Source organism: Mytilus californianus, unplaced genomic scaffold (genome assembly GCF_021869535.1).
Source record: "Mytilus californianus isolate M0D057914Y unplaced genomic scaffold, xbMytCali1.0.p SCAF_6, whole genome shotgun sequence".
Lineage (NCBI taxonomy): Eukaryota > Metazoa > Mollusca > Bivalvia > Mytilida > Mytilidae > Mytilus > Mytilus californianus.
The window spans coordinates 73,796,097-73,822,463 of NW_026262712.1; the positions used below are offsets into that span (position 1 = coordinate 73,796,097).

Sequence of the window (26,367 nt, forward strand, 5' to 3'; positions counted from 1 at the left end):
GAAGAAGTATATTTACTGGTTCCCTGTTAAAATAAAATAATCGCAGCGCATAAACTCCATAAATAGAACCAGTATAGAAACACAGCCTCACAGCTAGCCTATTAGAAAATTGTTAAAAAGCGAAAGGTCTGTCTCTCTGTCTTGGAATTTTAACATGTATTTTTATAGGTACAGTGCTTTTGTGCATGCATATGAGAGAATAAATGTTAAGTTGATGACAATCATTTAAAGTTGCAAGAATTATTTCCCTTTGAACAGTATCTTATAAAATGACCAGATCTTCATTATGTTATTCAGAATTGAACCAATATGAATGTTACAGTTTCCTCCCATGTACATGCAGTGATCGGGAAGGTCCAGCGCCATGCGCAATATGTGCATTTTGACATTAAATGACGCATAGAGTGACAAATGTCAGCGCCAGTGTGGCGCACAATATTTCAGCTTCGTATCTAACCGTTTTGATATTGTAAAATGTATTTTCGATCGTGTTTCATGTCCCCATATTTAAGTGACAAGACCACCACCTACATTTTTCGGTTGTCTTGCTGTTTTGCTTCATGTTTATGATAGGCAATGTGTGGTACAAAGTATATTTAATCATTATCTAAATTTTCAAAGTAAACAACTTTTATTCTGTGAAAGTTGGCGAGTACAGACGAGAAATTATCTCAAACTATAATCTTTAAAGTAAACTAGTTACAATTTCGATTGAAAAACCCATTGGGCCTTTTTTTTAAGTACTGTATTTGTCTCCATATAAGGCGCGAAACTGTCCTTGTCAATTCTTTGGTCTTTGGTTTGTTTATAAAGTTTCTTAACATGCCTCCAAAGAAACAGCAAATTGTTGTTTTGCCTGGCCAAAAAACATTACTTACTCCTTTGTTGGTCGAGACAAAAATAATAATAATACAAGAAATGTCCAGCATTGTCCAGGAAATGCCTGAAACGTCCCCAGATACAGAACTTCGGACAGTATGGAGGTCGACAAAGACCCCAAGTTTAATGTCATAGGAATATGAACATGTATAAGGTGACCGTTCCTGTGAAGTATTAACATTGTAAATAAAGATTCTTGTTAATATGGCCCGGTTTTGGAGAAGTTATGGCCCTGGTTACTGTATGATGGTATCCTATTAATATAAGACTTTGTAGGTCCACATCGTTTGCTTTCAACGTTTTTTATCATATTTTTTTTTTATTTCTTACTATCCGGCAATATGTACTGCAAATCTTGCAAAAAAGCTGGCAAGAAAAATACTCTGGCATTAGGCTGCACAACATTTAAAACCAGTACAATTTTGATCTTTGCATTTCCTTAATCATGATTCTGTTCATTGAAGTGGTGTTGGTGTTGGTCATATGTTGTTCAGTTCTATAGTTTTTATTATAAGCCATAAAGTGTTAATTTCTGAGTGATGTTATATATCATGAACTCATACAAGTCAGTCTTAGTCACATAAATCACCATGAACTAAATTAACATTTATGCACTGAAACTGCAAAAGCACAGGAACAATTTCAATTAGAATCATACAGGTTAGTACCTCATTGCTGAAACATACCCTTTTTTTAGCTTTTGTTATAAACGAATGTCCCATTCATTTGACTACATGGCCCATTGAATTTTTTTGAGCGGGCCCTGGGCCCATACTGAAAAAATCTTTCCAGATCACTGCACATGCAGCAAGCAATGAAAAATATTCATGTATACAACATGTTAAATGCAAGAACTGAATTAGAACCTTTATAATTTTGACTTGCCATTAACACATACATCAGGCTTTAACAAATCCATGTATACTAATAGATACTCTAATGTTTATTTTCTTTAAGATTGTAATATAATTATAAACAATATAAGAGACTAAGCCATTATCAGACTTTTGGATCTCATTTCAAAACTGTTAAAAAATTAAGAAAACTTTTCAAGTATATCTTTCAGTGGTCATTACCCATAAAAATGTTCATTTGCAGTGTAATTTAAGTAATTAAAATTTTGACAGTGCTCATCAGTTTGTGCTTACAATAATCCAAGCATCCTGTTATATAATGGACATTTTTTTCAGAAAATGAAACTCATCTTCTATGTCAATATGAAAACAAAGCTTACATGTCCTCTCTCATGTCTGTGACCTATCTATATGTTTGAATTTTTATGTTGCTCTTTTTTCCACTTGAAATAGTTGGGCACTTATGCAAAATTGCAAAATTTAAGATTATATTTGTTGTAATTCAAACTTTTAATTTTCTATTTGAGAGAAAAATATGTATCCAACTTTCCAGTAACATTATTCCTTTTCGAATTGTACCTTGTATTCAAAAACAAAGTCTTTAACTTTTTTATGATTAGTTCTTTTATTCTATTATTGATATTTAAATAATCAATGTAATATGATTCTGAAATAGAAGTTCCTTCATAATATAAGTTCCAGGTGAAAAATTAATATGTCCAATGCAACAAATATTACAGTATATGTTCCTTATGGAATAAAGAGTATAGAATATGTGGTTCAACAGGAACAGATATTATCATAATGATTATGACATTGTTTATAACAAAGTTTCCAGGGGAACTTCTGTTAGGCAGAACAAATATAACATGACAAATTCAAGCTTTTCAGGACAAAATTTCAGAGATATACCATGTCACAGTGTTATTTTCATGCATATACATGAACTTGTTACATACAATAAATTTGAGTTGCAATGATCATGATGATGTAATCTTTGCAAATAGCTTATCATTCTGATAGTGCAGCAACATTTGTACTTTAATAATTTATGTCTAAAATATCTTTACAGAAATTTGAATTAATTTTTTTCAGCAACATTGTTCTGATATATATACAATGTATTCAAATATTCAAATATATTCATAGCACTTATTTCTTTACAGTTCGGAAGCACTTACATGTAGTACATCTTTAATTTTGAAGGCAACATGGATGACATTACATATCATGTATATAGAGTCACAGAGTTTTGAAGTGTCTTTTTATTAAGTACTCATTCAGTACATTGTATATAAAAATAAGGAGATGTGGTATGATTGCCAATGAGACAACTATCCACCCAAGTTCTAATGAAGTGGATATAAGCAATTATAGGCAACCGAACAGCCTTCAACAATGAGAAAAACCCATACCGTAAAATTGGCTATAAAAGGCCCCCAACATGAAAAATATGAAACAATTCAATTGAGAAAAACTAAAGGCCTAATTTATAACAAAATAGATTGTTTTAAAAAGAAAAATCTTATGCTTAAAGCATGTCCCAATTGCTAATTTTTTTTTCTAATAGTTAAAAACTGATTTAATTCAAACTTCTGCTAAGGTCTAATAATGCTGAGAAATACTTTTCTTATGTCTGTTATTTTTAGACAATTGATATAGATTTTATTTTTGATATGTTTATTCTTTATTAATTAATTTTGCTAAGATATGCTCATAACATTTTTTTTGTTTTGACATTTGCAGTGCATGTATGAGGGTAGCAATGCCCTTTGCCGTCAGCCGTCTAACGGTAATTTTTGGCTACCATTGCGTCAAATTGGTTATAATTTTATCATGGTTCATCAAAGTATCCTTATCGTGATTCGTCAGAGGTCCCAAGTAATTAACCGTTACTGTTATTTTTACGTATTTAACGTGATTCTGCAAAATCAGTCGATTTTTTTATCGTCATAAAGAAAATCTACATTTTATTGTCGTGCACCAAAAGTTACCATTAATGTCATTTGGCAAGATTTTTTACTGTTATTTGTCTTGAAGGTACCCGACCCATTACGACCCTCATGTATCCAAAGAACTGATTTTAACTAGATTTTCCAACAAAAATGTGGTTATTGATGAAATTCATTGATCTACATGTACCTTGAATTGAAAAGTCTTTTGAATTGAAGAATTTAGCTTCATATTGGTGTAGGAACAGTATACATTTTTAACATAAATTCTGATATGGTGGTAACACAAAAATTAAACCACATAACATTTCTGTATATAGAAATTTAGTATGAATTTTTTTACAGAATAATGTAGATCTAAGGAAGAAGAATGGAACTAAAAGGGAGACAACTGGTTATTTTTACCAGTTTATATATTAGTTATACTTTGTATGTGTATGTAAGAAGATCTGTAGCTTTCTCCATACCTGCTTTAGTTACATCCGAAGGATTTGAGAAAAGCCAAATTGGTAAGATATCGCATAAGACTAGTTAAGAGTGTAATGTAGCAAATGATATACATAAATATTAAATATAACATCTTTAAAAGTTTATAGATATAAGAAAGGAAAATAAGCTTCAGAAGAAAAGAAATCTATTTTTTTTTGGATTTTAGAATTTATATGTTTAAACTGCAATACTTTATATTTAAAAACAAATGATAGTTATTTGAAGAAGTCTAGGAGATACTTTCATATTGCAAGTTAATATATATGTAACTATCTCATTGACTAATCTCCCCTTTAGTTGTGAGTATTGAACTTCATAAATACAGTGCATTTTTTCACACACCAATAATATATTGCTCTGCATAGTATTAATGTTTCCCAAGATGACTTCTTGAAGTAAGCAACATTTGATTTAAAAATTAACCAGCTCATCTTCTATAAATGAGTTTACTTGAAATAGTTGAGACTAGATATGGGGATATAAAGATTATGAATGGAAAAGAATTGACAGTGAACAAGTCTTAAAAAAATCTGTATTAGAACATTACCAAATTTAATGTTAATGTTATATTAAAAGAAAAAATATCTACATAAAACCATAAGTTTGATTATACTGTATATGAAATTTCTACTCATTTAATGGGAGATAACTCTATATTTTTTTCAGGTTTAATAACTAGCAGCCAGTCTATTGCATATGCCATCAGTAAATTTATCTGTGGTATCTTAGCTGATATTGTAAGCCCTAAAGCACTTAATAGTGGTGGACTTATACTGTCTGGTATAACAGCTATTAGTTTTACAGGTATTTATAACATGGATTATGTTTGTATGATCCAGACCATGTGTATAAATGCATTAAATAGAGAATATGATATGGCTTTTTCAATATCACATCCGTATAAACCCAAGACACCAATATAATCCCAAGAGCTCTGCTCAAGGGATTATATTGGTTGAGGGTTGATACGGTGTGTGATATTGAAAAAGCCATATCATATTCACTTATATACATATACCTCACGTAGATGTTTTTATGTGACATGACGTCATACAGATAAGGACGTTTGAAATGACGTCATACAGATTATAGGTTTAACATGACGTCTTACAGATTAGGGGTTTGAGCCTTTGCAACAGTGACTGCAATCGATGACGTCATACAGATTAAAGGTGTGATAAAGCCTTTGCAACCGTGCTGATATTGATATCATCACGGGTGGCTGATACAGCATGCTTCCCAATGATTGCATTACACATACAATTTATCTGTATTTACTACTAAGTATATAATAAACATGTATATTTCATATTTGTATGTAAATGTGATAAAAATATGCATACAAAGTATATAACTACATATCAGATAGAATGTTTGTGATTCATTGCAGGAGCATGTAAGTTTAGTTATGTTCTACAGGTGATAATATTCACCATTATTCATGTTAAAATTCTTTCTTATATGTCAAAAAAGAATTGGTAGTTCATGTATCATGTTTACATAGGAAAAGATAATGCTTAGGGTCAGGGAGTGTAATGCATTGGAAGCAAATCAAAAGAATATTAATGCTACATAATACTTATCTTGCCTATGAAAAATTATAGTATAACAGATGTCTTTTGGCTATCCTGGTCATGGAATATTTAGTCATCTCCCAAAAGCTTTGTGTACAAAAGTTTTTTTTTACCTATATTCTTTTTAGTAGATGACTGCTTGGTCTATAAACTGCTACATTGTCCTCAGCAGCTGAATATAGCTTAAATTTAGACCTTTAAGATAGAGGAGAATCCATATATAATAGCCCTTGGACTTTTGGCAATCCTCGTTAAAATTTTATTACTTGTAACGCCACTAAAATAATGTCCAAATAAAAAATTACGTTAACACTTACAGAACTATTTGGCCTGTTTATAGGAATTCATACTTATATTATGAAACACGTTTAAAGTTTGAGTTGCCATGATGCTCAAAAAGGAAATAAGACAACATACTGTAACATATAGCTTTTATAGCTTGCTATGTGGTATGGGTTTTGCTCATTGTTGAAGGTAGTATGGTTACTATAGTTGCTAACATCTACTTCATTTGGTCTTTTGGCAATCACATCACATCTTATTTTATAGATATTGGAATTAAGATAAAATATCTCTATATGCATGGGAAACAGTTGAATTTAGTAATAACCTTGTCATATTCAGTAAACTTGTCCATTACAAACATGTATTGTGTATGAATTCAGGTTTTAATTCAACTTTAGTTCTGAGTTTTTGGTGGTTTTTAAATGGATTATCACAAGGAGCTGGTTGGCCAGCTGCAGCTGTAATTCTTAAGCAAGTAAGAAATTCTTGGTCTTTAGAATATTAATATTAAAATTTTGTTTTCATTTTTCCCGTCAAAACATACACTTTTCATGTGCACCAGACATTAAGAAAGCATCAATCGATCAATCACTTTTTACACAGATGTAAAAAATCTAATTATAATTGTTGTATATTTTGGATATGATGAAGTAACTTTTGTAGTAAAAACCAGGTTCCAAGTAATGATGGATACAATCTGATCTTTCACTTTGCCCCATTATATTTGTTTGTCGCAGTGTGTAAGTTCACAACAAATAAATCTAACTGAGCAATTAGTCAAAAATTTGATCTTAAAAGTGTTCACAGAAATAGTCAGTATAAAAGAATCGATATCAAATATAAAATATACACCTCACAATTTATATTAGATTAAGATATAATAATACCTCTAGGATTTATAAAAGTGACTGATTTATAATGCACTTTACAGGGAAAATATTGAAAATGGAAGATGTATCGGACAAATGTTTTTTACACTTCAATTCTGTTAAATGTTTTCCTATTCTTAACTGGAATATTTTAATCAGGCTGGCACAAGTCATTTGTACTTTTTAAACGACCGCAAAAAAATTTTGCGGTCGTATATTGGTATGACGTTGGCGTAGTTGTCGTCGTCCAAAGACACATTGGTTTTCGCACTCTAACTTTAGTTTAAGTGATTGGATCTCTATGAAATTTTACCATAAGGTTCAATACCACAAAAGGAAGGTGGGGATTGATTTTGGGGGTTATGGTACCAACAGTTAAGGAATTAGGGGCCAAAAATAAGCATTTTTGTAACTTCCAGACATAACTTGTTTGTTAGTGTATGGATCTCTCTGACATTGTACCACAAGGTTCCATATTATAAAGGGAATGCTGGGATTAATTTTGGGGGTAATTGCTTCCAAATTTTAGGAATTAGGGGCCAAAAAGGGGCAAAAAACGAGCATTTTTCTAGTTTCATGACAATAACTTGTGTGTAAGTGTATGGATCTCTCTGACATTGTACCACAAGGTTCCATCTCAAAGGAAATGATGGGATTGATTTTGGGGGTAATTGCCTCCAAATTTTAGGAATTAGGGGCCAAAAAGGGGCAAAAAACAAGCATTTTTCTAGTTTCAGGAAAATAACTTGTGTGTAAATGTATTGATCTTTATGAAATTGTACTACAAGGTTCCATATCACAAAGGGAAAGCTGGGTTTGTGTTTGGGGGTAATTGCCCTAAACGTTTAGGAATTTGGGGCCAAAAAACAAGCATTTTTCTAGTTTCCAGACAATAACTTGTGTTCAAGTGTATGGATCTCTCTGAAATTGTACTGCAAGGTACCATACCTCAAAGGGAAGGCTGGGATTGAGTTAGGGGGTGATGAATCATAAGGGGGTTCAAAAAATTTTTGGGGGGGGGGGTTCACTTTTTTTTCTTTAAAATTTTCCATTTTAAATTGGTTATTTCTGATTTATATATATAAGGAAATAATAATGATATGGTTTGAATAGGTAAATTAAAAAAAAATTTAAGTTCTTAGACCACATTCATTCTGTGTCAGAAACCTATGCTGTGTCAAATATTTAATTACAATCCAAATTCAGTGCTGTATCAAGCTTGAATGTTGTGTCCATACTTGCCCCAACTGTTCAGGGTTCGACCTTTGCCGTCGTATCAAGCTGTGCCCCAGCGGAGCATTTTATTTAAATTGGCATTTCCACTTCAACTAACATGACATTTGCGATTCATAAATCTGATATTTTGCTCTTTGGGTATAGATTTAAACTTTTTGTATTGGCACTTTCCTTTCTTTTTCTGGTTCATTTTGCCTGTACATATATACGTACACCTCAAAAATAAATCCTTGATACTTTTCAGTGTCTTATCAAATTGGTACTACAGAGAAAAAGTGCAAACATCTGCAGCCCCATCAGTCTAGATCTGTTATCTTCCAGAGTTTGATTTACAGTATTATAACAAAATCATTCAGATTTCTGAATTTAAACTTAGACCTTTATCTTGTTTGTTTACTATATTAAATATGAACATATGATTTCCTTCAGTGGTGTCCTCCAACAATTTTTGGAACAGTATGGAGTATATTATCAACTTCAATGAACATAGCAGGAACATTCGGTCCATTAATCACAGCCACTTTTATTGCAAGCATTGGATGGAGAGAAAGTATGAGGCTAGCTGGTAAGATATGGAACTAATTTATTCACTAGGTAACATACATGCTTAGTTGAATATATACCTATGTTGCACTTAATAATATATAAATGTAATAACCCTGATATCAGAAAAAAAAAATTTTACTTTTATTTTTGCATTGTTGGATAAACAGTTTTTCTGCTTTCAGGAATGGTTTCAATACTTATAGGATTTATAACTTTTGTACTGATAAAAGATAAACCAGCTCAGAGCCGAGATACAAACAAGAATACTAAAAAAGGTTAGAACATTAATGGATAAAAATTGTAACTGTAAGTTTAGTGTTAGATAATTTTAAGTTTCAATGATTTTTCCATAAAGCTACTCAAGCAGTTTTGGAATGACTCTCAAGGTTACAGGAATGAGTTGAAAATCTCTGGCAAAAATTTCCAAACTAAAGATTCAAATTGTTAATTTTTTAAATATATCAGAATGACCTAATTGAATATGGTAGTAGTTTGCTTTGATTGCAGATATTTATCAGTTATTTTATAACTCAGACTTATATATCTTCAGTGGTTTTGATAATCGTGAACAGTTGTCCACTAATTAATAAGTATGCTTGTTTTCTTTTCAGAAAAAATAAAGTTAGTGATTATATATTTAAGAAACTATTTTTTATGCCCCTGCCGTAGCGGTGGGGGCATTAAGTTTTACCCTTGTCCGTCTGTACGTACGTCCCAAAATTGGTTTCCGTTCTCTAACTTGAGTTTGCCTCAACCAAATGTTATGAAACTTATACACAATGCTTATTACTACATAATACAGATTAAGTACGAAATTTGGTGGCAACACTTTTACCATTCTTGAGTTATGTCCCTTTATAAACATAAAAATTGCTGAATTTTCAGTTTCCTTTCTCTAACTTTAGTTTGTCTCAACCAAATGTTATAAAACTTATACACAACTGTTCTAGAGTTATGCGTGTTTACAAATAGAAAAATTACTGAATTTTTAGTTTCTGTTCTCTACTTAAGTTAGCCTCAACCAAATGTTATGAGACTTACACACAATACTTATTACCACAAAACTCAGATCAAGTTCAAATTTGGGTAGCGTCACTTTTACCGTTCCTTTACAACTATATGATATGCAAGCAGGGGCATCGTCTGTGTCCATCATTTTTATTATCATTCATAGTTGGGTTGAATCCATGTCATTTGGACTCTTTTGGGTAGTTGTCTCATTGACAATAATACAACAGCTCTTTATTTTATATTGTTCATGTCTTCTTTTTATTTTAAGCACTTCACTATACTATTTGTTCTATAGAGAGAACCAATATTTATATATTAACAGAGGAGACAGAAAATATTTCAAGATGGAAGATTTTACGGTTACCAGGATTTCTGGGTGTATGTTTGTGTTATATGACAGTATCATTAATACAGTATGGTATCATACAATGGGGGCAGCTATACTTAGTAGAGGACATTGGACTTAGCTTGTTAATAGGTATTTATAGCTCATTTATATGACTGCCTGTATTATGCATTTCTTAGAAAAGTTGACTTGAATTTAGAATTGGTGGGTTAATTCCTTGCAATGTCAACCTTGTAATGTGTATTATCTACTGGTTCCCTTATTAAAAATAACAACTAAATTACATCAGAATAATGGTGATATGTCTTCCTGCTGAACGCAAACTTTTTTAATTTCGAACTTAAAATAAAAACCAAAGATAGCATATTGATGCCCACAAGTACAGATTTTCAGGGCTTCTGTATTCCACTTTCCTGTTATCTGAGGAAAGGAAATATGTAGGACTTATGATAGAAAATTGACTTTAATTTTCACACTAGTAAGCTGATTTTAATGACTTGTTATGTGTTGGTATATAATGAAAAAACTTGCCTTGACAAGGACTGGAACTTTAAAAATCAATATAAAAGCTGTAACTTTCAATTGTACTCTTGTGTGAAAAAATTGTAGGAAAATATAAATTTGATTTGAACTTGCTTCTAAACACAGGGAAAACTTGGTGAGCCTTGCTTTTCTTCCTGTTTTAAAAGCCAGTACTTAAAAAAATAGTACATGTATTATCCAAAAATTTATATATGTAATTCAAAAAGAACATGAAACCACAAACACTCATTTTTCAACAGACGTAAGATATGTGTGGCAATAATTCTTTGAGGAGGGAAATGCCTGCACAAAAAAAATACAATTTTACATGAACCCCAGGAAATTTATACGAGACCATCATTTAGCAGATTAATTTACTCATCTGATGATTGATGTTCCTGCCATGTAATAGGTAGTTAATTCTGATTCATATGATCACCACTACAAATCATATTTTAGTGTAGGGCATGATTGGGAAGCTAAAAACATTTTGAAGAAGCATTCATGGACTGAGTCATTCACCTAATTACATAGATCAAATGTACATGCAGAGAGAATAATGCACATTAATAAAATGTAGTTTTGCTATAAAACACATATTATAATGGTTTTATTGAAGTAATGACATACCTACCATCTTCTCAAAATCTCCATTGGTCGATTTTAAGCACAAATCACAGGACTTATTGCATCTCTTATTAAAGTGCTATTAATCTAATATGCTGTGGCCATGAATGAGTATATATGTACTTAAAGGCTGTACAGTGACCTATAGTTGTTAATTTCTGTGTCTTTTGGTCTCTTGTGGAGAGTTGTCTCATTGGCAATCATACCACATCTTCTTATTTTTATATTAAATGCCACTTTAACTCATTTGAACGCCTGATTTTAGAAATTCAGTTTATATATGGATAATTGAAAATGTTTAGAGTCTGATCAACACCTCTCTAAGGGAATACTCTATAAAGGCAGGTCTGTTATTTTATCTTAAAATATTGATTTTACACAATACTTTATTAAGACTTCAGCTTTATCTTTCAATACACATGTAATCACATTTTATTATCAGGAAGTGGTTTTGTCAGTAGTGTGGAGGTAGGAGGAATTGTGGGAAGTTTTGTGGCAGGATATTCCTCAGACTACATGATCTCAAAAGTAAGTATTTTGATACACTGTACCTTTCCATTGTAGAACTCATCAATGATTGCATGTTCAACAAAAAAAAAAAACGGAAGACGATATCAACTCTCACATCCATTAGAATTATTGTTTAAATAACACATAAAATGGATAACAGGACAACAGACCACACTAACTACCAACACCTATCTGTTCAAAAAAACAACAATGAACCACAATTGGCCTAGATAACCTGACTTGATACAGACACAAGACAAGACCAACCACCAACACCTATCTCCTTCAAAAAAAAATAGACACAAACAAAAACAAACAACCAGGAATAACACATTGTCCAGGTAACCTGTCTTGGTACAGGTGCAACATGTGGTGGGGTTAAACCAGTTTTATATTTTAAACTTTTGTATTTTTAATTTCAGAATTCAAATATTCCACAATTTTTAGTGAGAAAGACATTATGGATACACTTTTTCATAGTATTAGGTGTTGCACTATATAGTTTCATCACAGTTATTGATAAAGATTCATCTAAGGTAATATATAAACAATTTTTTATGCCCCCGCCGAAGCGGAGGGGGCATTAAGTTTTACCCATGTCCGTCTGTCTGTACGTCCCAAAATTGGTTTCCGTTCTCTAACTTAAGTTTTCCTCAACCAAATGTTATCAAACTTATACACAATGCTTATTACCACAATACACAGATCAAGTTTGAATTTTGGTGGCGTCACTTTTACTGTTCTAGAGTTATGCCCCTTTACAAATGGAAAAATTGCAAATTTTTTTATTTTTTTTCTAAAAATATCTATGATGTCATTGTTCAATAAATTTTTAAAATTGGAGTTATCTTCCTTTGTCCATGATTATAGTTGAACCAACTACAATCAATGCTTTATACAATGCAATGTTTAATTTTGCCTTCCACTGATAAAACACAGATCAAGTTGAATTTGGGTAGTGTCACTTTATTGAGTTATGCCCCTTTTAAATTGAAAAATTGCAAAATTTTTAGTTTCCGTTCTGTAACAACTTAATTTTGTTTTTAAATACTCTTTTCAATAGTTTTATGCTTATAGTTAATAACTTTCATCAGGTATGCTCATGATCAAAGATTTGGGTAGCCACATAGGTATAACATTAAAAAGCATTTAGATTAAAAAAGGCATAAACAGAACAGTCAAAATTGTTTTGATCAGATTTGTCTGAGTGAGTTAATTCTATTAGAATTACCAAATTAATATAGAGAGAAATTTTTTTTTTAATTTTGGACTTTATACTATGAATTTTTGCACAGATTCACTGTTTCAGGTTAAAAAAAAAAACCCAATGATATCAAATATCTAAATGAAAAAAATATATGAAAATTATTTATTTCCAATAAAATGGAAGACAAACATGTATTGAAATTGAAAAAAAGCACAAAAAAATGAAAAAATATATGTCTTTTTTGTATAGCTATGTAACTGTCTCATTGACAAATACTACATATCTCATTTTATTCATATTTACAGATATGAATTATTTTTTTTATTATTAAAGTAGAATTTTTCATTATGATGTCGTAAACATTAGTTGTTAATATAAAAATAAAAAATTGTGGTATGATTGCCAATGAGACAACTCTCCACAAGAGTCCAAATGACACAGAAATTAACAACTATAGGTCACCGTAAGTCCTTCGACATTGAGCAAAGCCCACACCCCATAGTCAACTATGAAAGGCCCAAAAATGACAAATATAATTAATTCAAACGAGAAAACTAATGGCCTAATTTATGTACAAAATAATGAACAAAAAACAAATATGTTACACAGCAACAAACGACAACCACTGAATTACAGGCTCCTGACCTGTCATTTTAGCATTTACCTGTAATCCCAAATTTAATCATGGTCATTGTTACATTTGTTGTAAAGAAAATTTCTCTCCTGCTTTGCAGTCTGATATATACCAAATTGTAATTAAGATTTGTGCATATTAGGTGCAGATATATTAGCAGTTCCTCCATTTCTAAATGTCTTATTTTTATTTTACAGATGTTAATATCCTTAATAGGTTTTATAATTGGCTTTGCAATATATGGACCTATATCAATAGCTGGAGTAATCGCTCTGGAATCTTCACCTAAAAATATCTCAGGGACTACTTACGCTGTAGCTGCTTTGTTTTCAAATAGTAAGTTTTTCTATCAAGATTGGACATGATGATATGGTAGATTTATATGAGAATAAATTATTGAGAAAAGTTTTAAAATGGTAATAAAATAAGAAACTAGAAATGCAGTAAAATTCATAGAAAATTATAATAACACTTTATAAAAATGTGCGACTGAAACATTTTTCTGGATTTACCGTCATTAGGAACGCTCAAACACAAAAATCGTAAAGCCAAGGATGTATAGATACCTGATTATGTGAGAAGCTATGTGACATTTTAGAATTTGAAAACATATCTATTTACTTTAGAGTATTTGCAGGACTTAAGCAATAAAACAGTTATCTATACCCTACAACATACTTTAAAAGTTTCAACAGACAAATAATTACCTAGGAGTCTTTCAATTATCTGAATTACAATCATGTCAGGGTATTAAAGTGCAAGAATCTAAGTTATAGAATTTAATACACAATTAACTCTCGATATCTATATCTCGAACTCGGTAGACTCGAAATTTTGGATGAGTCTTAAGTTTTCCTGTGATCCCAAACCCTGTTCCATATAAATATATGTATTTCGACTCCTGATGAGTCAAAACTGGATGAGTTGAAATTTCGGTTGACTCTAACACTCATTCACACATGTAATTAAATTTCCGGTCACTGACCACTCTATTGATTTATGACATCCTTATTCCACGAGTGTTTACCTAAGATTATCTTTGATCACTATGATAAATAATTAGTGATTGCATTGTTATAGTTTAAGAAAAATATTTGATATGTTTAAAAACAATTAACCTTAATCATACATTTATGAGCTTGGTTGTGCATAAAGTAGGGATTAAGACTTAATGATCAACTCAAAACTACTCAATCGGGGTCTTTAATCTTTTTGTATTTTATTTGAAGAAAAGGATTGAAATAGAAGAAAACGTAAAGAAATCTAAATTTTACATAAATCTCTTGTATACGAGAATGAACAATTTTATCAATTTTAAATAACGCTAAGACCAATTGGCTAAAAACCACAGAAAAAAATTGTAATTGTTCAAAGAAATGAATTAGAGGCTAAAAATCATATAATTTTATAAACAGATATATTGATCTCATGACCAGAATATCGATCTCCTTCCCATATTCAGCTTTATTTATTTTAGCCTTACCAAGCTAAGCAAGAGTTGTGTACCTTGGTCTGTCAAACTTCCGGTATTCATTTGAGTCTAACTACGGGTATCTCGAAATATTTCTCTGGTCCAGTTGACTTTGAGATAACGAGAGTCAACTGTATTTAACAAACTTATGAACTCTGATGATATATCTATGATGACCCCAATTTTATAATTTGACAATTCAGCATTTTCCTGGCAGGATAACATTGAGTTTCATTTATAGTTGATAATTTTTTTTTTTCAGTTGGAATTTTCCTGGCAGGATTACCATTCAGCTACATAGCCAAACAGTATGACTTACAGACAACGTTCTTAATTCTAGGAACTTTTTCAATTATCATGTTTTTGTATTTAATATTTAAGTTAAAGTATGAACTATCATCATATCGGGGTGGATTAATGAAGGTTTTATTCATGAAATGAAATTCCTATATCATTTTAAAATGCTCAAACTTGTAGGTTGTTATTTTTGAGAGATGTCTTTTTTATTGGGTAAAAAAAAATAATTGTCAAAGGCTATGATGTATTATTAAGAATTAGACTAAAATTTTTAAGAATATTGATTTTAGAATGCATAATAACGTATTTTGAATTTTATTTTAAATTTACAATTTTTATAAAAGAGTTTATATTCCAAAGACCTTTGTTTAAATAAAATCCTTTATCATTTTACGATGTAATTTCTTATAATGGTATCATGGGTATTTTGAACCCCATGAAAATTGAACCAGGGGTCAAACTCCCATAGCGGAAAATTGAGCCTTCCCTTCTGTTTATTCATTCAAGAAGCTCATTAGAACATAATGTAATGGTATAAGGAGTTTTAAATTGCTATGATACATTCAAATTCTGATATTGAATGGAGGGGGGTCACTTTTCCATGGTAGATTGATCATTTAAAGTAATACAGCGGGTTCAATATTCCAATGTTGGGCTTCAATTTTCCATATGGTATTTTTGACCCAAGGGTAACTTTTCAGGGGGTTCAAAATACCATATGAAACTTACTTTTTGTGAGATAACATAATTTCTTCAAAATGAATATGCAGTTTTGTAATAAACTTAAGTTGAGGACAAAAACATCACAGATGATTAATCAATTTCAAATGAAATACTACACAAAAAACTGTTTTGATATGTTGATATACTGAAATATAAATGTTTAGATTTGATGTTTTTATTTTACACAAAACATATTGGTGTTATGCTAGACAATGCCATGAGGGAATGAGATAATTTGTTAGTGGGTAAAATGTATCCATAGTTCTATCGATAATACCTGTAGCTGAATGAAAATTTTTTCTATGTGGTCATATTTTACAGAAGGCGTTTTGTATTTTATTAAAATTATTGGTGCTAATCTATTGTTTGGAATGTTTTTTTTACACTAGTCCAGGAAATTAAATGGTTTGGTCTATTTCTTGGATACTATAAGCAATAGTGCCACCATATTCGGTGTATGGAATGTTTTTAAGGTGTACAAGTCTGTCTGGGAGGATTCATCTGACCTGCACCTCATTTTCATGGTTCATTGGTCAATGTTAAGTTTTCATGGATAGTCTGTTTCTTAGAAACTATAGACAATAGGTCAACTATATTTTGGTGTATGGAATATTATGACTCATTGATCAATGTTCATTTTTTTGTAATAAGGTCTGATTCTCAGATGCTATAAACAATAGGCTAACTGTATTTAGTGTACGGGATGATTGAAAGGTATATGTCTGTCTGGCCTGGATCATCAACCAGATTGATCCTTGATAATGTTAAGTATATGTGATAGTTATAGTAATACCTAGTTCAATCATGATAAGTAAAGCAGGAGAGACATTTCAGTGTTGTACGCTCTGGTTAGATCACCTGTGAAAATGAATACTTTCACTACCAATACTTAGGAAAACTTAACTATAATATAAATAAAGGGGAAGATGAGGTATATGTCAATGAAACAGCAACCAAATGACATCTAGAGGTCAACATACAGCCAACAATAGGAAGGAGGGTCTTAATGGGGGAGTCTTTTATTTCTGTATTCTGAAATTAAGGCCATTTTTAACTGGATTTCGAAAGAAAAATCGGTTATTGTTTTGGGGATGTACTGTGGGCCGGCGGCTGCCAAACAGTGACCGTACATTTACTCATGAACGGTTCGACCAAAGCTTTTCAAATTTTAATATGTTGTTACTGATGACAAAATGGAGGTCAAGTTCAATAATGACGATTTTCACTTTCACCATTCAGGAGTTACGGTTCTTGAAAGATTGAAAAATGGTGTTTCCAGTTGTGTCCATGCTTTAACTCATGAACCATTCAACCAAAGCCTTTCAAATTTTTTTAAAATATGTTGTTACTGATGACAAAATGGAGGTCAAGTTCAATATTAACGATTTTCACTTTCATCATTCAGGAGTTATGGTCCATGTGATATTGAACAAGAGGCTCTCAAGAGCCTGAATCGCTCACCCGAATTTCAGAGGAGAAGATTTTTCAATGTTAGCAAACTTGATGAACAAATTGTGTAAAATTGTCTTTAAAGGCAATAACTCCTTAAGTGTTCAATTGACAATTCTGGTCATATTAACTTTTTTGTAGATCTTACTTTGCTGAACATTATTGCTGCTTACAGTTTATATATATCTATAATAATATTCAAAATAATAACAAAAAACTGCAAAATTTTGTTAAAACTACCAATTCGGTGGCAGCAACCCAACAATGGGTTGTTCGATTCGTCTGAAAATTTCAGGGCCGAAAGATCTTGACCAATTAAACAATTTTACCCCATGTCACATTTGCTCTAAAAGATTTAGTTTTTGAGATATAAGCCAAAAACTGCATTTGACCCTTATGTTCTATTTTTAGCCATGGCGGCCATGTTTGTCGATGGATACAAACTTCGGATACAATTTATAAACAATATACCCTAAGGAATATTTAGTTAAAGTTTGAAAGTAATTGGCCCAGTAGTTTCAGAGGAGAAGATTTTTAAATGTTACCAAACTTGATGAACAAATTGTGTAAAATTGTCTTTAAAGGGCAATAACTCCTTAAGGGGTCAATTGACAATTATGGTCATAATAACTTTTTTGTAGATCTCACTTTGCTGAACATTATTGCTGCTTACAGTTTATATATATCAATAATAATATTCAAAATAATAACAAAAAACTTCAAAACTTTGTTAAAACTACCAATTCCGTGGCAGCAACCCAACAATGGGTTGTTCGATTCGTCTGAAAATTTCAGAGCTGATAGATCTTGACCAATTGAAAAATTTTACCCTTTGTCAAATTTGCTCTAAAAGCTTTAGTTTTTGAGATATAAGCCAAAAACTGCATTTGACCCCTATGTTCTATTTTTAGCCATGGCAGCCATGTTTGTCGATGGATCAAAACTTCGGATACAATTTATAAACTAGATACCCTAAGGAACATTTAGTTAAAGTTCGAAGGTATTTGGCCCATTAGTTTCAGAGGAGAAGATTTTCGAAATAGTTTACGACGACGACGGACGCCAAGTGATGGCATAAGCTCACATGGGCCCTTTGGGCCCCGGTGAGCTAAAAATGCCATGACACAAATAAATGTTAAAAAATCCGGTTTACTGTCATTCTGACAGCTCTTGTTCTTTATTATTTATTTACTTTGCCCATTATTCTCAGTTGTGTTAACCCTGTCCAGGTGTATATACAATTGTGTTAACCCTGTCCAGGTGTATATACAATTGTGTTAACCCTGTCCAGGTGTATATACAATTGTGTTAACCATGTCCAGGTGTATATACAATTGTGTTAACCATGTCCAGGTGTATATACAATATGTCAAGCTCTAAATCATCCAAAATTTAAAGAAGCTTAACAGCTGAAACATTCATACCAAAGTTGACTCATTACCAGCTTTAACCACTAAGAAATATGATTGGTGTTGGTTGCTTGCAGAATATGGTTAACCCTCAGTAATACCGGCTATTAATTCCAATTTTTATAAGCGTTCCTATTGCTCAAGCTTTACATAATAGTGTACTCTTTTTGTTTAAGTTTTTCATTCTTTTTGATTTGTCTCATTTTGTATTGTCCTTTGGTTTTTTTTATTTGTTCTTTATATGGTCAGACAACCTCACACATCCCAAGATTTTCAAACCATGTTTTCCAATTTACAGAGTAAATGGAATATTTAAAAAATAATTCTTTCATGACATGTTCTATGCTCCTTTTAACATAGGTAGGGATTATAATTGTCAAAATTTTCATACTGAGCATAAGCGAGGTGTAAAATAATGACAAATATAATGCCTACCCATGTTAAAATGAGCATAGAGTATGGCAAGATAGAATAAATACTATTCTAAAAGGAAAATTTAGAACTTTTATACTTTGAATCAGACCTAAAAGACACATACGAAAGGTAGCCATTTTGATTAGATGATGCAGAAACTTTCTAGAAAATCAACTGTTTCATGATTAAAATTATAACTAACAATTGTTATTAATGAATTGAAACATGTAAACTTACTTTTAGAATGATTTTATTTATCTCGATTCCTAGCAATCAACAACAAAAATGTAGCACTGCATATTTTAGAAAATTCTAGAAGATATTATACCGCCACTCTATAATAAATTGTTAGGGCTACATTGCAATCACCATGTCATTCTGTCCTTTTGTCTAATAAACAAAATGACTTCATATTTGGTCAGCAGCTTGACTGTGATGAGTTGGAGCTTATGAACTCTTTTCAGATCTGTAAAGACAACTACTTTCGGTTTTATGATACTTTGAATTACGAGTTAGAGTATGCTTAGCAAGATACCAAGATAGCATGTGCCTTCTTGTTTCATCTCTCACTGGAAACGTTTATATTTAAAATGTTGTCTTGGAATGATATAAGCATATGCATAATGTGTAAAAATTTCAAAACAGAGAAGATCATGAACAGAGCTTGACAAATAAAAAGTTTTTTCATCACATAACACCTGGACGTTCAGCAAACAACAATAAATCAATCAAACATAACAATATGGTGTGCTTTCATTGAAAGTTGCTCTTTCCAATTCATATTTACACCTAGCTAGTAGAACAGTTTTATATGTAATTGGATCTATGTAGTTGTATTTGTTTAAAGGAGACGTGACACGATTTTTTTTATTTTTATTTTTTTTATTAAATCAATAAATATTAGTATTAAAACATATTTTGTACAATTTTGCTGGTCAAAACCTGATCAATCGGCATTTTTAGGTCAAAGAATCCAGCGCTTGTCATAATGAATGATTTTTAATTAGATAACGATCACATGATTGTGCTTACGTCACTGGTTACAAGCTGGGGAAAATTAATGTCTCAAACTGGACGATGTCGATCACTTTCTGCACATGTACACCTTGGACGGTATTGACAGCACTTTTCCTATTACTGACAAACTACGTAGACAATTGACCTCACCAATTTGAGCCATTGTGTTTGGAAAATAACCAAGAAAAAGACATTTTAAAATTCTTCATGCGAAGAGTCCAACAAGGACGATTTTTCAGACAATACCGATCGGATTGTTACCATACATATGGGTTTGTCTTGTGAATAAATTTAATAAACCGCTTTCTGCATTTTCTATATTTAAATTAAACTACTTTTATTAAACTACTTTTAATTTTGATTAAAAATATAAATTTCTAATTATCGATGATCAAATTGTTCTTTTTTCTCTCTGTTACGGTAACGTTATAAATATGTTTGTGCAGAAAGCAGAAAGAAAATAAAACGATAGTAAAAGTCAAATAAGGCGCTCGCAAAGGGTATTTTTTTTTTCTTTTTTTTGTTACGTAGGGATATTTTATTAGGTATAAATTATCCCCAATCAAAAGTTATGTTTATATTTTTTTGGTTGGAAACCATACATCACACTATTTCTGCATTAGGAAAATTATTCAATCAACAATTTTATTACTTTCCCCTCTTTTATGTAAACATTTATTGGAGGCTGTTGTTTTAGTTATTGAATTTTGACACCTATAGCATACTTGACCAGGTGAAAGGTAAGAAGGCACCTGAACTGTGATTTAGTCACGTGTTATGTTATTTACCTTTTAAAACCATACATTATAAAGAAAAATATCTTATGTTGAAATAATTAATATAGCAATACTACACTTCTAAAGTATGCAATTCCATCCAGACAGACCCTTATAAATCTTAACTTCAAATTTAAGGAATTTCACAAAGTAAATTCAAATTCACATATTTCCACCTCTCTCTCCCAAATATCATTTAGTAATCAGTTTGTTTATTGCTACTATCAAACTGCTTGAGTCCAGGTATTTAATATATTCACAACTCATAATGTTCATTTCGAAAATATTTCTTCAAAAACGGGTCATTTAAATTTTCAATCGGACTATATATAAGCATGAAAATGTATACATGTTACATACTTCAGTCTTAGAGAACATGAGGGGCCTCGGTGGCCGAGTGGTCTAAGTAGTTACTACTGTAATCACTAGCCAGTCAACACTGAGGTTGTGAGTTCGAACCCTCTTGTGCGGGTGCACTCGACTCCAATCTTAATTGACTAGGATTGTCAGTTTTCCTATCGAAGGTCGGTGGTTTTCTCCGGATGCTCCGGCTTCCCCCACCAATAAAAACTGGCCGCCACGAAATAGCCCAAAAGCGGTGCTTAAAAGTGGCGTTAAAACACCAAAAATCAAATCAAATCTTAGAGAACATGAGTTATGTATTAGTTGTACTTGGCTTTGATCTAGCTTACAGTATTTGTGCTTTGTCTCTATTGTTTTTATTGTTTTTACGTAAGTGGTTTCTGTACTTCGTACCGATCTTTTGAGTTAGACTGGTTTTTATAGTTATTATGTACTGCTGTAAGACCACTGTCACACGTTGGGGGAAGGGGGGTGTAGGCATTCACAAACATTTACCCGGCCACATTCTGTATGTCTTGAATCAGGAGCATGTAGATCACTGGTTGTTGTTGGTTCATGTCTGTCATATTTTTTCCTTGGAAATTATTTGTTATAAATAAGTTCGTTCGTTTTCTCGGTTAAATTGTTTCACATTTTTAATGTTGAGACCTTTTATAGCCGAATATACGGTATGGGTTTTTTCATTGCGGAGGCTATAAGGTTATAGCAAATAAGTGGTTCAAACGACACTTTCTTCATTTATAATTAAGTGTACATTTTAAAAAGAAATGTTTTTCATCATCTGATTCTTTACCAACTAGATAGTGGTCAATAATTATATTCGATGTTCAATATAATTATGAATGTAAAAGACTTATGATTCACATTCTCGTATCATTTCCTTGTTTGCTTTTTATGTAAATTATATGTGTGTGTGTGTGTGTGTGTGTGTGTGTGTGTGTGTGGTGGTCGGTAAATTAATGAGAGTGACAAGCTTAAAGCTTTTTTGGTAGTCTAATATAGTTTAAAAGTAATTAAATTTCATATACTAGTATGGATTTTTAATTTTAGAAAATGTCAACAATAGGGGTATGTGTCAAACGAGAGTTTTGACATGCCACCGTTGAAAGTGGGAGGGGTCTAAGGGTGGGGGGATTGCCGTGCATCCAAGCTTTTAACCCAGTATTGTGTATCTTTTCTATTAATTTATCGAGCTTTATGCCAACAAAATTTCTTATGAAGTTATAGACTTGCAAGCATACAGGAATATTACTTTTCCATCTCAGGAAGAAGTGATTTAAAAAAATTCGTAAGGGTTCCGCGGAACCCAGTGTCTCGCCTACTTTTTCTGTTAATCGCAGGCTCAACAAAAATGAGGAAGTTAATCAATAAAAATATTCCTCTTGATACTATCTTTTGATTGAAAGAAGCTTCTGTCCAAGTTTGGTAAATATCCAGGATACATTTGTAGTTTATGAATCTAATAAATGTTTAAAAACTTTAACTGCAGACTGAATGTAATGTTAACTGGAAGAAAATAAAATTTCCTTCTAGATACTAGTATTTGATCATAAACAAGCTTCTGTCCAAGTTTGGTACAAATCCAAAATAGTATAAGAAAGTTATTAAAATTTTAAAAACTTTAACCACAGAGTGAATATGTTGTTTCCTGGCAGAAAATCTAAGTCCATTTAAAAGTAAAATACGGAAAAAATGGATTTTTTTTTTACAAAATTTCCTTCTAGATACTAGCTTTTGATCATAAACAAGCTTCTGTCCAAGTTTGGTACAAATCCAAAATAGTATAGGAAAGTTATTAAAATTTTAAAAACTTTAACCACAGAGTGAAATTGTGTTGTTTCCTGGCAGAAAATCTAAGTCCATTTAAAAGTAAAATAAGGAAAAATTGGATTTATTTTTTTACAAAATTTACTTCTAGATACTATCTTATGATCATAAACAAGCTTCTGTCCAAGTTTGGTACAAACCCAGGATAGTTTAAGAAAGTTATTAAAATTTTAAAAACTTTAACCACAGAGTGAATGTAATATTTCCCAGTAGAAAAACTAAGTCCATTTATAAGTAAAATACGGAAAAAATGGAATTTTATTTTTACAAATTTTACTTCTATATACTATCTTATGATCATAAACAAGCTTCTGTCCAAGTTTGGTAGAAATCCAGGATAGTTTAAGAAAGTTATTAAAATTTCAAAAACTTTAACCACAGAGTGAATATTTGTGGAAGCCGCCGCCGCCGACGACGGAATGTAGGATCGCTATGTCTCGCTTTTTTGACTAAAGTCGAAGGCTCGACAAAAATGCATCTGTAATAAACCTTCTTATATCTGCATATTCTTAAAAGCAATAAAAATAAGATCTATATACAGGTTGTTAGTTATCAACACTGGTTAGGGTATTTAATTGGTGGTGCATAGGGTATTGTATGGTCGTACTTCAGGTATTCATTAAACATCAGGTAGTTGTACCTGTAACAATAATATATTCCCATCTCACCTGTGCCCTCGGCAAAACCAACATCCAGGATGTACACAAAGAGCTTATGAAGTAATAATTCGTAATAACTATGTCTTATCAATCCCCCATGTGGCGTGCGACCTGAGGCTTACAACTTCAAACGAAACCTAAAATTGCGAAATTCAAACACTTGTACCGCACACCTGTGACCTATGATGAACTCGTGGCATGGCACCCGAGACCCCAACTCTGGATTCTTTCTGACAGTGGGCGGAAAGAAGTGTAGTTTGGGGTTGTTTATAAAAAAAAAGATTTGTTTAGTCTAACTATACAAATCCTTGTCTTTACACATTCTAAGTCTGCGTGTCATTGGAAAAACAAAAAATATCATGTCATTATTCTTTTTAATTATTATATTGTTGAATCCATCGACATCACTCATAATCATTGTTTATCACTGTCATGCGTTTTGTTGGATAATAATCGAAACTAAATTTGCGCTGTACCCATATATGTGACCCATATGTCAATATGAATGAAAGTAACCAGTGACGTAGTAGCCTCGTTCTGAGCGACTTCCGGGATGGAAATATGCATATTTGACAGGTCGATAAATGGTTGCATTAAAATACATATTTTACCAAATATTTGACACTTATATTGCTATCGATGTATTTTTGGGGAAATTTATGTATAAATAAACATTTTGAAACAAAAATTGAAAATCGTGTCATGTCTCCTTTAAAGCTGAAGCATTTTTTTGCCTTGCCTGCGACATAAGTCACAAAATGAGAGACATAGGGATAACAATGGGCAGCAGCATGAACTATTTGCATTAAACTTTATATTTCAGAGGGACACTAGAAGACTAGGAGGCTTCATACCTTGTATACTGATGCCTTATGTTACTAAGATTCCGTCATATGTCTGTTGTCCTTGACCTGATTTTCATGGTTCAACGATTGCTTGAACAAAAAGTTTAGTTTTTTTGTCATGTGAATTTCTCACTTATTATGAGTAATAGGTTAACTATTTAGGTATATGGGATCCTTGCAAGGTCTACATGTCTGTCAAACAGGATTAACCTAATCTTGACCTCATTTCATGGATCAGTAATCAAGGTTTAAGATATGTGATAAGGTCCGTTTTTATGCCCCCGCTGTAGCGGAGGGGGCATTAAGTTTTACCCTTGTCCGTCTTTATGTACGTACGTCACAAAATTGGTTTCCGTTCTCTAACTTTAGTTTGCCTCAACCAAACGTTATGAAACTTATGCACAATGCTGATTACCACAAAACACAGATCAAATGTGAATTTTGGTGGCGTCACTTTTAACGTTCCAGAGTTGTGCCCCTTTACAAATGAAAAAATGCTGAATTTTTTATTTCTGTTCTCTAAATTAAGTTTGCCTCAACCAAATGTTATGAAACTAATACACAATGCTTATTACCACAAAACTCAGATCAAGTACAAATTTGGGTAGCGTCACTTTTACTGTTCTTGAGTTATGTCTCTTAATAACGTTATATGCAAGCGGGGCATCATCTGTGTCCCATGGACACATTCCCAATTTATTTCTAATATTATTACCAATAGGTCAACAATATTTGGTATTTGAAATGATTGTACAGTGTACATGTCAGTCTGACAGGTTTCATCTGACCTTGACCTCTTTAACAAGGTTCATTGGTCAATGTTAAGTTTTTTGTGGTTTGGTCTGTTTTTTCTAATACTATAGGCAATAGGTCATCTATATTTGGTGTATGGAATGATTGTAAGGTGTACATGTCTGTCTGGCTTGATTTATTTGACCTTGATCTCATTTTCATAGAGCATTGGTAATGTTTAGTTAATGTGATACTTGTAGTTAAACTTTATCTTTAGGATTATTACATAAAATCAATCATGTGTAGTAAAGCAGGCGAGACATTTCAGCGTGTGCACTCTTGTGTTATGAGAACTGCCATATAAAACATTGTGTTGAGGCCTTACAGAAATTCAAAGTATACGATAAATATTTATTTTTATAAAATAACATGTGATACTTATAACAGATTTAAGAAGTAACAAAATATTGCTCAAAAATAACAACATATTATTGCACTATTACAAATCATTGCATATTAAGATATGGCACTTAATGTAAATGCTATCACAGTCAATTACTTTATCACAGTTTTTAAAGGTCTTGGTAGAGTGGGTTTTCTATGGAATTTCCATCAGTTTTCTGAAATAACAAACAAAAAACAACATTGTTATTGAAGTTAACAAAAAATATTTTATTTGATATATTTTTTAGTCTTACCAGTAATGGAGCCTTTCAAAAGTTTTAATATTGAAAAAGGTTCCGCAAGGTGTATTAAAAATAAATGACAGCTTACATTAAATTAATATATTTAAATAAACCCATTCGACATTGATACAATGCTGTACGGCTGCCTATAATTGCTC

General features: G+C 31.7%; 2 protein-coding genes across 2 annotated transcripts in view; one reads left to right on the forward strand and one right to left on the reverse strand.

Moving 5' to 3' along the window:
- Window positions 1-86: 86 nt before the first annotated feature.
- On the forward strand, window positions 87-15,727 carry LOC127705873 (glucose-6-phosphate exchanger SLC37A4-like). Its single transcript, XM_052210233.1, has 11 exons — window positions 87-168; window positions 4,031-4,194; window positions 4,841-4,978; window positions 6,414-6,508; window positions 8,568-8,703; window positions 8,867-8,959; window positions 10,018-10,173; window positions 11,633-11,718; window positions 12,123-12,236; window positions 13,739-13,877; window positions 15,275-15,727. Exons 2-11 carry the CDS (start codon window positions 4,056-4,058, stop codon window positions 15,451-15,453), a joined length of 1,275 nt encoding a protein of 424 aa, XP_052066193.1. The 5' UTR covers window positions 87-168; window positions 4,031-4,055; the 3' UTR covers window positions 15,454-15,727.
- A 10,193-nt stretch (window positions 15,728-25,920) lies between these two features.
- The window catches only part of LOC127706610 (MAM and LDL-receptor class A domain-containing protein 2-like), a 158,052-nt gene continuing 157,605 nt past the window's right edge, over window positions 25,921-26,367 (reverse strand). The window contains exon 168 of the mRNA XM_052211265.1: window positions 25,921-26,143. Within this exon, the coding sequence (XP_052067225.1) occupies window positions 26,096-26,143 (48 nt within the window). The 3' untranslated portion in view covers window positions 25,921-26,095. The remainder of the gene's footprint in view (window positions 26,144-26,367) is intronic.